The 17,113-nt window shown below is 48.0% G+C and overlaps 1 protein-coding gene across 1 annotated transcript in view; it reads left to right on the forward strand.

Annotated features, from left to right (window-relative positions):
• The window catches only part of LOC123502831 (DNA (cytosine-5)-methyltransferase 3A-like), a gene marked incomplete in the record, with an annotated part of 93,572 nt that extends 84,944 nt beyond the window's left edge, over window positions 1-8,628 (forward strand). Inside the window, 3 exon segments of the mRNA XM_045252104.1 lie at window positions 103-167; window positions 7,904-8,044; window positions 8,162-8,628. Coding sequence (XP_045108039.1) covers window positions 103-167; window positions 7,904-8,044; window positions 8,162-8,386 — 431 coding nt within the window.
• Window positions 8,629-17,113: the final 8,485 nt, after the last annotated feature.

Here is a 17,113-nt window from a genome sequence, read left to right on the forward strand (position 1 = left end):
GATAACTGGTGGTTAATCAGGCATGACTGTTGTGCCTCTGCAGCTTCACTATTGTATTGTCTTTGAACAAGGCAGGGAAAGATAACCAATTCACTCTTTCAGGAATGTCCAGACCTATTCCTTCATACCCAGAACATAACCATGATCTCCATCACTACATAGCTCAAGTAAGCTGGCTTACTCTTGCTGAGTGCACATATATTAGTGCTGGATGTGCTTAAGCTTCTGATGTACTGGAGCAGTCTTTCTCTTTGCCTGCATGGTGTGATTATAATGGTTATGGTTTGCAAGAGTGAGTGTTGGGAAGTGTTAACACTTTACAACTCAGCTTGAGTCAGTCCTCTCTTTATGGCTGGTATTAGTTCTCTGGTTTGCATGTAACAAACTTAGTGTTGTAATACAGTCTTGGAGCACGTGTTGTTTACTGCACTGGACTTGTCTTGGAGCACCTTCACCCTCCTCTTTCCCCTAACACCACCTTAGGCCACACCCTGCATTCCAGGCCTCAGAGCCTCAACAACACAGGCAAAACACACTTGACCATCACTTTTTGAGGATGGCACACTGTTACAGCCACCACCACCACCACTGACGTCCCCGGCCACAGATGGTGTAATGTTTAGGGCATCCACTAAGTACAAGTGTGCTAGTGAGGGCAACATGTTAAGTCTTCATACATTTTTTTATAAGTATATTGTTGTACATTGCTAGAGATAACAGTGGTTAGTACATGTAGCAACAAACAACAATCTCTTCATACACTGTATCAAACACTGCAATGCACACCTGTGGATCTTCCCACAGTTTGGCAACCTTGAGGAAGTGAATGCCATGTGGCTCACTCATGGCAGCAGCCCCCAACCCCACTGACCACCAAACATGACAGCTGCCCCCCACTTCCCACACTGACCACCAAGCATGGCAGCTGCCCCCCTATCCGCCAAACTGACCACCAAGCATGACAGCTACCCCTCCCATCCCCCACACTGACTGCCAAGCATGACAGTTGCCCCCTTCACCCCCACACTGACCACCAAGCATGACAGCTGCCCCACCCCGACACTGACCACCAAGCATGGCAGCTGCCCCACCCCGACACTGACCACCAAGCATGACAGCTGCCCCTCCACACTGACCACCAACCATGGCAGCTGCCCCCACCCCCACACTGACCACCAAGCATTGCAGCTGCCCCCACCCCCACACTGACCACCAAGCATGGCAGCTGCCCCCACCTCCACACTGACCTTGGTACCAAACATGACAGATGCCCCCAACCACCAAGCATGACAGCTACACCCCCACCCCCACACTGAACAACAAACATGACAGTTGCCTCCTCCACCCTCCACACTGACCACCAAGCATGATAGCTGCCCCCACCCCCAGTTACCACCAAGCATGACAGCTGCCCCCATCCCCACACTGACCACCAAGCATGACAGCTCCACCCCCACCATCCACACTGACCACCAAGCATGGCAGCTGCCTCCCACTCCCACACTGACCACCAAGCATGGCAGCTGCCCCCACCACACTGACCACCAAGCATGGCAGCTGCCTCCCACTCCCCACACTGACCACCAAGCATGGCAGCTGCCTCCCACTCCCCACACTGACCACCAAGCATGGCAGCTGCCTCCCCCACTCCCCACACTGACCACCAAGCATGGCAGCTGCCTCCCCCACTCCCCACACTGACCACCAAGCATGGCAGCTGTTCCCCACCGTACACACTGACCACCAAGCATGGCAGCTGCCTCCCCCACTCCCCACACTGACCACCAAGCATGGCAGCTGCCCCCCCACCGTACACACTGACCACCAAGCATGGCAGCTGCCCCCCCCCACCGTACACACTGACCACCAAGCATGGCAGCTGCCTCCCACTCCCACACTGACCACCAAGCATGGCAGCTGCCCCCCCCCACCGTACACACTGACCACCAAGCATGGCAGCTGCCTCCCCCACTCCCCACACTGACCACCAAGCATGGCAGCTGCCCCCACCGTACACACTGACCACCAAGCATGGCAGCTGCCCCCACCCCACACTGACCACCAAGCATGACAGCTGCTCCCCGAACCACCAAGCATGACGGCTACCCCTCCCCACACTGAACAACAAACATGACAGCTGACCCCACCCAACAGACTGACCACCAAGCATGACAGCTGCCCTCTTACCCTCCACACTGACCACCAAGCATGACAGCTGCCCCCACCCCCACACTGACCACCAAGCATGACAGCTGCCCTCCCCTCCACACTGACCACCAAGCATGACAGCTGCCCCTCCACCCCACACTGACCACCAAGCATGGCAGCTGGCCCGCCCCCACCCTACACACTGACCACCAAGCATGACAGTTGCCACCCCCATCCCCAACATTGACCACCAAGAATGGCAGCTGCCCCTGCACTCCCCACACTGACCACTAAGCATGGCAGCTGCCCCCACCCCCACACTGACCACCAAGCATGACAGCTGCCCCCACTCCCACACTGACCACCAAGCATGGCAGCTGCCCTGCACCCCCACACTGACCACTAAGCATGGCAGCTGCCCCCACCCCCACACTGACCACCAAGCATGACAGCTGCCCCCACCCCTGACACTGACCACCAAGCATGACAGCTGCCCCCACCGTCCACCCTGACCACCAAGCATGGCAGCTGCCCCCACCCCACACTGACCACCAAGCATGACAGCTGCCCCCACCCCACACTGACCACCAAGCATGGCAGCTGCCCTGCACTCCCACACTGACCACCAAGCATGGCAGCTGCCCCCACCCAACAGACTGACCACCAAGCATGACAGGTGCCCCCACCCTCCACACTGACCACCAAACATGACAGCTGCCCCCAACCCCACACTGACCACCAAGCAGGACAGCTGCCCCCCCACCCTCCACACTGACCACCAAGCATGACAGCTGCCTCCCCCATCCCCCACACTGACCACCAAGCATGACAGCTGCTCCCCACCCCCTGTGACCACTAAGCATGACAGCTGCCCTCCCATCCCCCACATTGACCTCCAAGCATGGCACCTGCTCCCCCACTCACCACACTGACCACCAAGCATGACAGCTGCCCCCACACCGTCCACACTGACCACCAAGCATGGCAGCTGCTCCCCCCACCCCCAACACTGACCACCAAGCATGACAGCTGCCTCCCACTCCCCACACTGACCATCACGCATGGCAGCTGCCCCCCCCACCAACAACACTGACCAACAAGCTTGACAGCTACCCCCCTCATCCCCACACTGACCACCAAGCATGACAGCTGCCCCCACCCAACAGACTGACCACCAAGCATGACAGCTGCCCCTCCCTCCACACTGACCACCAAGCATGACAGCTGCCCCTCCCTCCACACTGACCACCAAGCATGACAGCTGCCCCCCAAACCACCAAGCATGACAGCTACCCCCACCCCCACACTGAACAACAAACATGACAGCTGCCCTCCACCCTCCACATTGACCACCAAGCATGACAGCTGCACCCCCACCGTCCACACTGACCACCAAGCATGGCAGCTGCCTCCCACTCCCCACACTGACCACCAAGCATGGCAGCTGCCCCCACCCCCACACTGACCACCAAGCATGGCAGCTGCCCCCACACCCCACACTGACCACCAAGCATGACAGCTGCCCCTCCCGCACAGTCCACACTGACCACCAAGCATGGCAGCTGCCTCCCCCACTCCCCACACTGACCACCAAGCATGGCAGCTGCCTCCCACTCCCCACACTGACCACCAAGCATGGCAGCTGCCCCCACCCCCACACTGACCACCAAGCATGGCAGCTGCCCCCACCCCCAGACACTGACCACCAAGCATGACAGCTGCATTCCCCACTCCCCACACTGACCACGAAGCATGGCAGCTGCCCCCACCCTCCACACTGACCACCAAGCATGGCAGCTGCCCCCACACCCCACACTGACCACCAAGCATGGCAGCTGCCCCCACCCCAACACTGACCACCAAGCATGACAGCTGCCTTCCCCACTCCCCATACTGACCACCAAGCATGGCAGCTGCCCCCACTCCCACACTGACCAGCAAGCATGGCAGCTGCCCCCACCCCAACACTGACCACCAAGCATGACAGCTGCCTCCCCCACTCCCCACACTGACCACCAAACATGGCAGCTGCTCCCCCACCCTCCACACTGACCACCAAGCATGGCAGCTGCCCCCACCCCAACACTGACCACCAAGCATGACAGCTGCTTCCCACTCCCCACACTGACCACCAAGCATGGCAGCTGCCCCCACCCTCCACACTGACCACCAAGCATGGCAGCTGCCCCCCCACCCTCCACACTGACCACCAAGCATGGCAGCTGCCCCCCACCCCACACTGACCACCAAGCATGGCAGCTGCCCCCACCCCTGTGACCACCACCCCACACTGACCACCAAGCATGGCAGCTGCCCCCACCCTCCACACTGACCACCAAGCATGACAGCTGCCCCCACACCCCACACTGACCACCAAGCATGGCAGCTGCCCTCCCCACCCCAACACTGACCACCAAGCATGACAGCTGCCTCCCACTCCCCACACTGACCATCACGCATGGCAGCTGCCCCCACCAACAACACTGACCAACAAGCTTGACAGCTACCCCCTCACCCCCACACTGACCACCAAGCATGACAGCTGCCCCCACCCAACAGACTGACCACCAAGCATGACAGCTGCCCCTCCCTCCACACTGACCACCAAGCATGACAGCTGCCCCCAAACCACCAAGCATGACAGCTACCCCACACTGAACAACAAACATGACAGCTGCCCCTCCACCCTCCACATTGACCACCAAGCATGACAGCTGCACCCCCACCGTCCACACTGACCACCAAGCATGGCAGCTGCCTCCCACTCCCCACACTGACCACCAAGCATGGCAGCTGCCCCCACACCCCACACTGACCACCAAGCATGGCAGCTGCCCCCACCCCACACTGACCACCAAGCATGACAGCTGCCCCCCCCGCACAGTCCACACTGACCACCAAGCATGGCAGCTGCCTCCCCACTCCCCACACTGACCACCAAGCATGGCAGCTGCCCCCACCCCCACACTGACCACCAAGCATGGCACCTGCCCCCACTCCCCACACTGACCACCAAGCATGACAGCTGCCCCTCCCACCCCCACACTGACCACCAAGCATGGCAGCTGCCCCCACCCCAACACTGACCACCAAGCATGACAGCTGCCTCCCCACTCCCCACACTGACCACCAAGCATGGCAGCTGCCCCACCCCCACACTGACCACCAAGCATGGCAGCTGCCCCCACCCCGACACTGACCACCAAGCATGACAGCTGCATTCCCACTCCCACACTGACCACGAAGCATGGCAGCTGCCCCCACCCTCCACACTGACCACCAAGCATGGCAGCTGCCCCCCCCACACCCCACACTGACCACCAAGCATGGCAACTGCCCCCCACCCCCAACACTGACCACCAAGCATGACAGCTGCCTTCCCCACTCCCCATACTGACCACCAAACATGGCAGCTGCCCCCCCACTCCCCACACACTGACCAGCAAGCATGGCAGCTGCCCCCACCCCAACACTGACCACCAAGCATGACAGCTGCCTCCCCACTCCCCACACTGACCACCAAACATGGCAGCTGCCCCCACCCTCCCACTGACACCAAGCATGGCAGCTGACCACACTGACCACCAAGCATGGCAGCTGCCCCCACCCCAACACTGACCACCAAACATGACAGCTGCCTCCCCACCCCCACACTGACCACCAAACATGGCAGCTGCTCCCCACCCACCACACTGACCACCAAGCATGGCAGCTGCCCCCACCCCCACACTGACCACCAAGCATGGCAGCTGCCCCCACCCCTGACCACACTGACCACCAAGCATGACAGCTGCAGCTTCCCCACTCCCCACACTGACCACCAAGCATGGCAGCTGCCCCCCCACTCCTGACCACCAAGCATGGCAGCCACCACTCCCACACACTGACCAGCAAGCATGGCAGCTGCCCCACCCTCCACACTGACCACCAAGCATGGCAGCTGCCCCCACACCCCACACTGACCAGCAAGCATGGCAGCTGCCTCCCCACCCCACACTGACCACCAAGCATGGCAGCTGCCCCCACCCTCCACACTGACCACCAAGCATGGCAGCTACCCCCCCACACCCCACACTGACCACCAAGCATGGCAGCTGCCCTCCCCACCCCAACACTGACCACCAAGCATGACAGCTGCCTTCCCCACTCCCTACACTGACCACCAAGCATGGCAGCTGCCCTCCCACTCCCCACACACTGACCAGCAAGCATGGCAGCTGCCCACCCACCCCCAACACTGACCACCAAGCATGACAGCTGTCCCCCACTCCCCACACTGACCACCAAGCATGACAGCTGCCCCCCCACCCTCCACACTGACCACCAAGCATGACAGCTGCCCCCAACTCCCACACTGACTACCAAGCATGGCAGCTGCCCCCACCCCCACACTGACCACCAAGCATGACAGGTGCCCCCACCCAACACACTGACCACCAAGCATTACAGCTGCCCCCACCCCCACACTGACCACCAAGCATGATAGCTGCCCCTCACTGACCACCAAGCATGACAGCTGCCCCCACCCCCACACTGACCGCTAAGCATGGCAGCTGTCCCCCCACCCCTCACACTGACCGCTAAGCATGGCAGCTGCCCCCCCCACCCAACACACTGACCACAAAGCATGGTAGCTGCCCCGCCCCCTCCCTCCATACTGACCACCAGACATTGGGGCTGGTCACTGGCTGCTGTGTCTGCTAAGCTCGACATTGCTGTGTTGAAATGTGGTAAGCATGAAGCCCTCTAGCTGTATGTTGTTCTCTCTGTCTCTGTTTGTACTTTTTGGACTTTCCATCCCCCATTCCACACTTGATTGCATTGGCAATGCTGCTGTTCACATCACAACTCTCATGTATGTGTCTTCTGGCCTCACCCTCCCTCCATCTTGTCTCTCCATGGCCCTCCTGGGCAGCTATGCTACACAAAATGCTCTTGACTTTATACAAAGCATGTTAGTCATGGCCTGTTACAGCTGCAACTTTTTGTCCTCTCCTAAGTATTCCTTTTTCATCTTTAAAAAGAAATAATAATCTACATATATTGCTCCTCACCAACAAGAGTTACTTTCATAAAGTTCCTGGTCAACACTCTCCCACAGACAGACTCCATCTCCAAGACTGACAGACCCGTCCCGCTGCAATTGTTACAACCACTACCTTTGTGCAGGAGTGCACAAACTGCCTTCCACTGAAAAGACTGACAGCAGCTAATGACAACCACTGATCCCTTTTATGGCATAAATTCAGCTTTCATTTCTTGGCTCTCAGATCCTTAAAAAGCTGAAAGCTTAATGTTGCAGAGGGCATAGCACTGGCCAGGAAAAGGTGTAGTCTAAATACCTGAATAAATTAATTAAACTAAATTACTTATACATCATAAAAAGAAGTACTGAATGAATTGACCATGTAGAAAATGGATACAAGATGATTTTAATATTGAATTGATGCATTCACTGATTTGGTCTCTTTTTCCTTGAATAGCAATAATGAATGAAGTATTTATCTATGCATGTACCAGACTAGTATTTCTTGAGGTAGTGCCCCAAACAGTAACTACAGATCATTTGAGGCATGCCATTAGCTTCTTTCTGGAATGCCATCCCATAACTGCAAAAAGAGGTGCTAATTCTATCATTTTCATTCCCCATTTGCCTGGATTTTCTTTTCTAAATATGGGAAAAACAATTTCCATTGTTCAATGCATTCACTCGGTGATGTGCAGCTGAGCTCACTGTTGCCTCAATGTCTGGCAGGTTCCTGGCCGGAAAGCTGCAGTGGATAAGGTAAACTGCATTACCACACAATCAAACTCTCTCCAGACAAGATACAGAGGACACCTGGCAGTCAGGATGGACAACCAAGATGATGTGCTCTGGATCACAGAGATAGAAAAGGTATGCATCTGATCTTCTTAAGATTCCATAACAGTATTTTGTATGTCACTAAATTTGAATATGTAAGCTTATATCTTATCTCTGACGTGAAACTTTTTATGGAAAACTTCCTTTCAGATCTTTGGATTGCCTCCACACTATACAGACAATGGTAACTTGACACTGAAAGAGAGACAGAAACTCTTGGGTCAGGCATGGAGTGTTCCTGTTATTTGCCACATTTTCCAGCCTCTCTGCGAGTACTTCTCTTGCAGAACACTTTTAGATCTTGAGCCACCCAGGGAAAGGACAACAAAGAGAGTGAAGAGGACCAGAAGCTCCTGCTCTCTCTACACTGATTAGATTACTTATTGCAGATTTGTGTTATGTAACATTTTTTCTAGCATTTTGTTGAAAGGGAAGTGGCCTGTAAAACTATTGTAATGCAGGGGGGTAATGAAAAATTAAAATAAATTAAATTCAATAAACTTTCAATGAATAAAGGAAAGACTGAGTTTTTAAAATTTTATTTTGACATAAAATGGTAGCAAAACTGCTGTTATCAGGCACTGGTTTTTAATTTAATTTTGACTTAACATTGACTGCAAAACTCACACTCACAAGAAAATAAGTACACAAAGGACAAAATTACAAAATATAATCACTATACAGCCTAGTACAGTGCTGCGGCATTTCGGCTCACAGAAAGAAACACTGGAACATTACTCGTCTTTGAGACCGCCATGTACGATTAACGGAGAGAAGTGTAGCACATGGTGCCACTTTCTCAAACAAAAATACTTAATTGTAGGCCTAGTTACACCATGAGGAGAAATGGTGGGGGAGGATGTACCATGGTGGGTGACGATCCTCCCCCCTTCGCTTCACCTTACACTGCCGCCCTATCAATAATCTCGTTTTCCTTCTACATAATCTATCAAAAATAAAAAAAAAACACACACATACACACATGTAACCAATGGGAGAGAGAGTAGTCGTCTCTGCTTGGGGAGGGACTGTAAGTAATTAAATGATATGATTATAAGCAATTTAATATGTAATTATAAAAGTTACGCTAAATTTTTACGAGAGCGGGGGGAGAGCACTGACCTGTTTGGTTGGAGAAAGGGGAGGAACTAGCCCGTGAGAACCTCCTTCCAACGTCTCTCAGAGGACTTTCAAAATTGTCAGCAGACGTCACAATAGGATTGGTGCGGAATAATTACAGAGAATTTGATTAACATTACTAATAAAATTACGTTATTGAAAGACACTTTTCTGAACAGCTCAGTTCTCCCTTTACTTCTAGAGTGAAAATTTCCCAAACAATTTAGATAATATAGCGAGTAAATTTAAGGCTTTTAATTCATGAACTGGCTACTCTCTCTTCCTCTGAAATGCGTTGGTTATACACCTGTAGGTATGTATACATGCGACCACGTGTGTCGCCCCGCTTACAACTATGATTCTTAATTTCTAACAACAAAAAAAAATAATAATAATTATCCCCAACACTACACTATGACTAAAATTTCTATGCATATGAAAATTACTGGAGTGAGCACCGCCACATTGGGAAAATGTCTTGTTTCCTCCCACATGACACACTGCCATGTCTCTTACTGAAGTATTATGTGGTGTTTCAGAATTGTAATGCAATAGTGTATTTAGAAATTTGTGCATCATTAAATCTTTACTGGTAACTTTTATTTGTTAGTTTTTGTTTGATTGAAGTGAATGCATAATCACTGATGCATTATACTATAATGAGATATATCTGGAAGGCGAAGAAATCTTTTACTTTGAGACAAGGCTTGTTAAAAGTTATGATTAGCTTTTAAAATTATTTCCATGATCTATGAGGTCAGTTTGGCATTAGGTGAGCATATTTGGGTTCTTTCCATATCAAATGAATTCTCTTGTTTTCTCCATTATTAGGAAAAAAAAATCAGGTTATTTTTACTTCAGGCTCCTGCTCTTCCCTCTCACACTTGTATTGTCAGTGTACTTTTGAAAAAGTGAGTGTCTTAACTACTTCAATCTTTCCTTATTGTCTGGTAATGTTTGAAGTCTTCCTTCAACACTTTTTTGTTTAGAATTACTTTTGTACTGAATTTTGATGTCTTATGTTCTGTTTCTTTTAACCCCTTCAGTACCAGAATGCATTTTCATATTTATTCTGCTTATTATTTGGTGATTCTATACAGCTTCAGAGACTTACTTGTATGGCGACTAAAATAGTGAAGACTGTGGCCATTAACCTTTCGACTCCCAGAGACCTTTCCTAATGTCAATAAAATGGTCTAATCATACCCAAACCTCAAGGTAAAAATGCATCCCAGTACTGAAGTGGTTAATGATACTGATCAGGTTTTGCATCTTGATGAATTGTTTGTGGCAAGATGGAACCAGTGACGGTAATTCTCACAGAGTGGCTGCAGGGCTACAGAAACGGGCTGCTTCATTGCAGGTGGAGCGGGTGCCCACTGCCATGTTAGGAAGGAAGAAGCCAGGACACAAGGCACCTCATGCAATTCTCGATTAATTTATCTTATCTTTTTCTATTTTGTTATACATTTTTGGAAAGTTGCCTCTTCTCTGTGGATGTCAGATGCATCACACTGCTTCCTTACAAACTGATGTCACTCTGGAAAGTTGTACACTCACAGATTTGGCTTCAGGTTAGGTTAGAAGAAAGTGTCATAGTGTTCTGCAATTGTAAATGTTGAGTGTTGGCTGTAGGTGGCAGTGTTCAGCAGTGTGAATGTTGAGTGTTGGCTGTAGGTGGCAGTGTGAATGTTGAGTGTTGGCTGTAGGTGGCAGTGTTCAGCAGTGTGAATGTTGAGTGTTGGCTGTAGGTGGCAGTGTTCAGCAGTGTGAATGTTGAGTGTTGGCTGTAGGTGGCAGTGTTCAGCAGTGTGAATGTTGAGTGTTGGCTGTAGGTGGCAGTGTTCAGAAGTGTGAATGTTGAGTGTTGGCTGTAGGTGGCAGTGTTCAGCAGTGTGAATGTTGAGTGTTGGCTGTAGGTGGCAGTGTTCAGCAGTGTAAATGTTGAGTACTGGCTGGGGCCAACACGTGCATGCGCTTCAGGGCACACATGATCCCGCTGTACTGTAATATATACATGTGACAGGGACTAACATGCCATTACAGTACTTTTGAGACATTTAAGGTTAACTCTGAGCAGCACATTAAAAAAGCACAACCTGAGAGTATTATATATCAACAGAAAGCTTTATGAAGTGACAAATTTTGTTATACGGGTTCCCCTGAAAAAAATAAATAAATCCAAAAACCCACAAAAAACCAAAGTGGATTTCCTTAGTTATCAGATTACAGATCAAACTGGACCATAGGGAATTGTCACTATACATGGCATGGTATAATTTTTAACCAAAAATAATATAAAAAAATAAATTCTTTGATTTTTTTTCCTCCAAAACTATCAAAATGTTGGGTGTTTATTATGTTACGGCTGTAATAAAGGCATTACAGTGTTCCCTACGGAAACTGAAGGAAAAATACCAAGCATGCAGGAGAAGGATGTTTCCATGCTGGCACAAATACATTTCAATTGTGAAGATGTTAAACTCGCTATTGATGATATAAAAAGGGACAAGGCATTAGGCCCAGAAAGTTTTCACCCTAAGATAATCAAAGAGGTGAATAACAAAACAGTGTGTCCATTACAAACCATATCTGATTTATCAATAAAACAGTGGAAATTGTCCCAGGATTGGAAGACTGCAAATACTATGGCACTACACAAGAAAGGGGGTTGAAAGGACCCACAAAATTATGGACTAGTTAGTGTGACTCATATAATTTGTAAATGAATTAAGACCATAATTAGAAGAAAAATCTATGGACTATTTTTTAGAGAATCACTTCGTGAGTTTAATTAATAGTAATATGTCAGAAATTAAGTATGGATCGATGAAGAGTAAAGATTTGACAAACATCACAGTGGAGTGCTTTAAGAGGAGACTGGACAAGTGGCTCAGTGGGATACCAGACGAATCTCCAACACCAGAATACCCTCACTCCCACCAGAACATGTGCACCTTCATAAACATAACACAAAGTCCAGGGTTAAGGATTGAGAAGGGCACGGGAGCCAGTGGAAGCCCAGTTCGGCTGTGCCGCTAACAGGCAAAATTCTCCAAAGCAAATAAGTATGTGTAATAGCTATAGTCACAGGTTTCAATTGGCCGTTTCCAGCGAAGCAAGTCACTCCGGCCCCTCGCTACTCCGGCCCTGGTCACTTCGGCCACTAGTTTTTCCGGCCCTGGTCACTTCGGCCACTAGTTTTTCCGGCCCTGGTCACTCCGGCCTCCCTTCCGTTCGACCCAGGTCACTCCGGCCTCCCTGGCTGCACGCACGTGTGTGTGTGTGTTTCACCATGGCTTCCTGGCATTGCGCAATAGGATTACCCACGCATGGTCCGCCTCATTCTTTCAAAGAAAGTCGTTCTTCATATAGTCTCTCTCTCTCTCTCTCTCTCTCTCTCTTACACGTGTAATAGTTTCGGGTTTCAAAACCAAAAATTACTTCCTGATCAGCGGGTATCGAACTTTGGTCCATTAGATCGTAAGTCAGCTTCATTGCCCCCTGAGGTACTGCAGACCACATGGATCGACACTATTACTACTCTTCAAAGCAGCCAAAAATGTACAGGTTCAGGTGCGTCTGGTCAAGGACGGCAAACTATTTGTTGTCAGAGACGAAAATACCGATCTCTACAAGGACGAATATTTGCATTATGGAACAAGTATGAACAGCATGACCTTACCACTGACCAATTATTAAAAGCATGTTCCAGGCTAAGTGGACCTAGTGTTTAGTTTGCAATATGATCGAGTGTGTTTTTTACTTAGACGCATACTTTTGTATACATATACATATATTTTAGTACCAGTAGACTGCCTGATTTTTTTTTTTTTTTTTTTTTTTTTTACTTAGACGCATACTTTAGTATACAGATATATTTTAGTATCAGTAGACTGCCTAATTTTTTTTTTTTTTTTTTTTTTACTTAGAAGCATACTTTTGTATACAGATATATTATATTTTAGTATCAGTATAGGCTACTTGATTTTTTTCACACGAGTTATAATATATATATATATATATATATATATATATATATATATATATATATATATATATATATATATATATATATATATATGATACTGACATTGTACTAGAATTATTATATCGTACTATATTTATTGTGTTTTATGTAATGTTAATGGCAATGTAATTAAAAAGTAAAGAGAAGTCAAAACTAATTTGTTACTATATAATTATCAAAAAGCTTTTGAACTACGGAGGCGAGGTGTTGTTTACATCACGATGAAACCAGTCAGCGCTCCCATATTGTTGTGGGCAGGGTGTGGTGAGCCTTGTTTGGGCATTTCTATTGGTTGTATGCATTCATTTATTTTATTGTGGTTTCAGTAATATTATTTATCCATTTTTATGTGTAATTTACATGCATACATATTTGGATTAAGTTAGTTGTAGTTATTGTGTATATGTATGACTCTACTACGTAATCATTTAATAAAAGAGAAAGCCTGTTACTATATTCCTTTCTAGATTACATAGTACAATTAGTGGGCCGGAGTGACCAGGGTGGTAGGCCGGGGTGACTAGGGTGGTAGGCCGGAGTTACTAGGGTTGGGGGCCGCAGTGACTGAGGGCCGGTGGAACTAGGGGCCGGAGTGACTGTAAATCGTTTCCAGGAGTCGTCTACCTGTGTATACCTGTCATTATTCATTGACATGGCACAACCTGTCATTATTCATCGACACAATCATAGTTGGATACATTACCTAACGATGGATGTCTGAGTCGCTTATGTGGATGGCGCTGGATAGAGTGGAGGGCTTAATAATCCAGTACATACTTGAAAGGGCACCAAGAGCGAGAAGCACGTGTACACCATAAAGGTAAACACAACACACTGAGACGCGACGTGATCACGTGGCCCGGTGGCCTCCGCGCACCGCTCATTGGTTAAGAGCGGGGCGCGGTGCGCCACCCACTCTCCCATTGGCTGCCTGCCTGCCCGCCTGCCGTCTTGCACCTGCCGCCTTACTTGATCCCTCCTGCCCGCCAATACCCGACTCATCCACCTGTGTCTGCCTGCTTTCTACGCACCAAAGTTAGCAGCGCTCAACCTTGTGTACTCCGCTGTAAGGACGAGTATCGAAATTCAGTTTTCACTACATGTTTCACTGTTTCAGCACCGGCTGGCCTGGCGGGAAGTACTGTCCTCCAGTCGGTACCACTGGCAGTACATACAGGCTCCGCCCCTTCAGCCGCCATCCCTGGCTAGGCTCCTCCCCTGGCGTGAGACCAACAATGATACCATAAAGTTTGAGAGACCCTGCCATAAATAACCTTAGAAAAGGTTTACGATCATTTCGCCCACATGCCAATTCGCCCACAAGTCAATTCGTCCACAAGATTTTTCGCCCACAAGACTTTTCGTCCACATGTAAGGGTCAATTCGCCGTCATATAGGGATCAATTCGCCCTCATGTAGTGTTTTTCATCCATGCAGGAGTCCGCGATGGCGCGACCACAGAAACCTATCAAAGAGTGCGAGGGACAGGGAATTGAACATATGACAGTTAACTTGTATGATTCATGACTACAGCAATGTCTTAATTAATGTACAGCTTTGTTTTATTTTTTTCCCTGGCCAGTTGTATTTCAAAATATTGGGATTATTTGTATAGTGTATTATAATGTTTATATGACTAAATGCTTAAAAAGTGAGAAAGTTATATTTGTTTGCAACATTGCTTTGGGGTGGCATAACATGATGCAATAGCTGCACAGTATAGCGCTCACGCCAGAGCTCAGCCTGGGAGCTGTATAGTGAATGTATTCTGCCACCAACTGCTGGTGACTAACACTAACACCTAGCGTGACTGGCTGTCCTTATGGATTGTAATTTTTCCCATGATATGGTTTAACTTATTTGTTTGCTTTTTCTTTTCTTTTTTATTTGACCACACTACAATGCTGAAACGGGGCAACACATATGTAGTAAGCCTTCACCTTTAAGGGCTTTCTTCTTTTTTTTCCGTATTGATGTTTACACCTGTCTCTTAGGAAAATGGACAAATATGTTATTAGACCATCCACACCAAAACAAAAAGTACTACCAAACAAACAGTGTGCTGAGCTAAACCTGAGCTAGCTGCATACAAGTGTAAAATGACTATATCCAAGGGAGTCACTAAGTTTTAAGAACAGGGGAGGACTTAGCTCCCAAGAGATTCACAGGATGCGAGCGCGCGGAGTGCGCGAGCGAAAAAGTTTTGCACTTGCAAGATCTTTTCGCTCACAATTTTTTGGCACTGTATTAGAATTACACAACAGACGCTGATAATTATTTGTAATGGTTGAAACTGAAAATGGAAGAAAGCTACAGTCATCTTTGGTAAGCATGAAATGGCCCACACATATAAGGACAGTGTTGTGTGCAACCAGGCAACTTGCAAACAGGGAAACGTTGCACAGACAATAGCAGCATAAATGAACTTTCAAAGCACGACAGAGCACTACAGGTTCTGGCTGTGTATGTACCGCAGGTGCAGCTGCGCGGCGTGTAAGGTAACACTGAAAATTTCAGTAATGTGGCCGTTACTGGTGGAATAGATTGGATTGGATAATAAGTGCGGATAAAGGATCTCCACCTTATACACTGTAAAGTGAAGGCAAACCAAATTATTTATGTTGAACAATGACAAATTATAGTATTATTTATTTAAACTCATATTCCTGCATATATATATTGAATTTGTCTGCACTTTTGATAAAAAAAAAGATACATCATAGAATATACGGGGGCTTAAGAATATTTTAGGGTGGCTTCAGCCCCCGCTAAGATAGGCCTAACGACACCCATGACTATATCCTATCTAATCCAGTATGAAGGGGTCCACTGAATAGATATGTGGATGTATGTACCTAAGTGGTCCACAAAGCTTGAAACCCTTCATGCAGTATAAGAGACAATTCGTCCACATTGAAGTTAATTTTCCACAGTTAATTATATTTCATTGATCAAAATGAACCACAGCTACGCAAACAGAAATACTTAAAAATATGATCCAAGTAATTACTTTACATAACTCTATATGTTTAATATGAAACTTACAAAAACCTATGGATAAACGTAAGTATCAAAACGAAAACAAAGCATATGAAACTCATAAGCTACCAATGGATACCTCAATCTCCATAAGGCATGCATTTAGGAGTACAGCATAGGAAATGAATAAAACAAAGCGTAAAAATCATCCAGAACAATAATGCATCAAAAACAGGAAAAATAACGTATCATACACTAAAGCCACGGTCCATGGAACACATAAAAATATATGGGACTAAAACAATCACAAAAAAGCAACTTATTTATTTATGAGACCAATGGTAAATAATAAGAACAAATAAAAAAAAGTCTTGAGAGTTGTAGTTGATAATTGATAACACTTTGGACAGCAGTGAACGAGTCAGAATGTTCAAAGCACAATATTCTAAAACACTTATGCAGCCCGTGCACCTCCACTGCTTTCGTAAGGTGCAGTTGAAATTACTGGTTTGAAGGTGTTTACCGGTGTACCAGTCTGTATTTTCCTCTGTATCTGAGATTCCCCCAGGGAGATTTTTGACCCAGGATAATACTGCCCGGCCCCTCCTGACCAATATTTCCCCCACCTCTATACACAAATCACTTCAGTCTAACAACGCAGTGATTCGATCATGAGACATGTGACGGAGAACAGTCAGCAGCAGCAATAGGGAAGGCTGCTTCGTTCTCAATTAATTATGGTGTGGAAAACTATGGTGTTTGTCCTCATTTGAAGTTTTTTTTTTTTCTTTTTTTAGAGAATGAGCCAAGGTCATACCAAAGGACGTAGTATTCCTCGTTATAACATTGACATTAAAGCTCGATCGTTTTTTTTCTGTTCATGTTGTGTGTGTCTTTCGATTGGAAGACGTAACGGTGTCTAGTAAAGGAAGGACGCTCTTCAGGATAAAAAAATCAAGATAAGCTGAGTGCCA

This window comes from Portunus trituberculatus, chromosome 12 (genome assembly GCF_017591435.1).
Source record: "Portunus trituberculatus isolate SZX2019 chromosome 12, ASM1759143v1, whole genome shotgun sequence".
In the NCBI taxonomy this organism is placed as follows: domain Eukaryota; kingdom Metazoa; phylum Arthropoda; class Malacostraca; order Decapoda; family Portunidae; genus Portunus; species Portunus trituberculatus.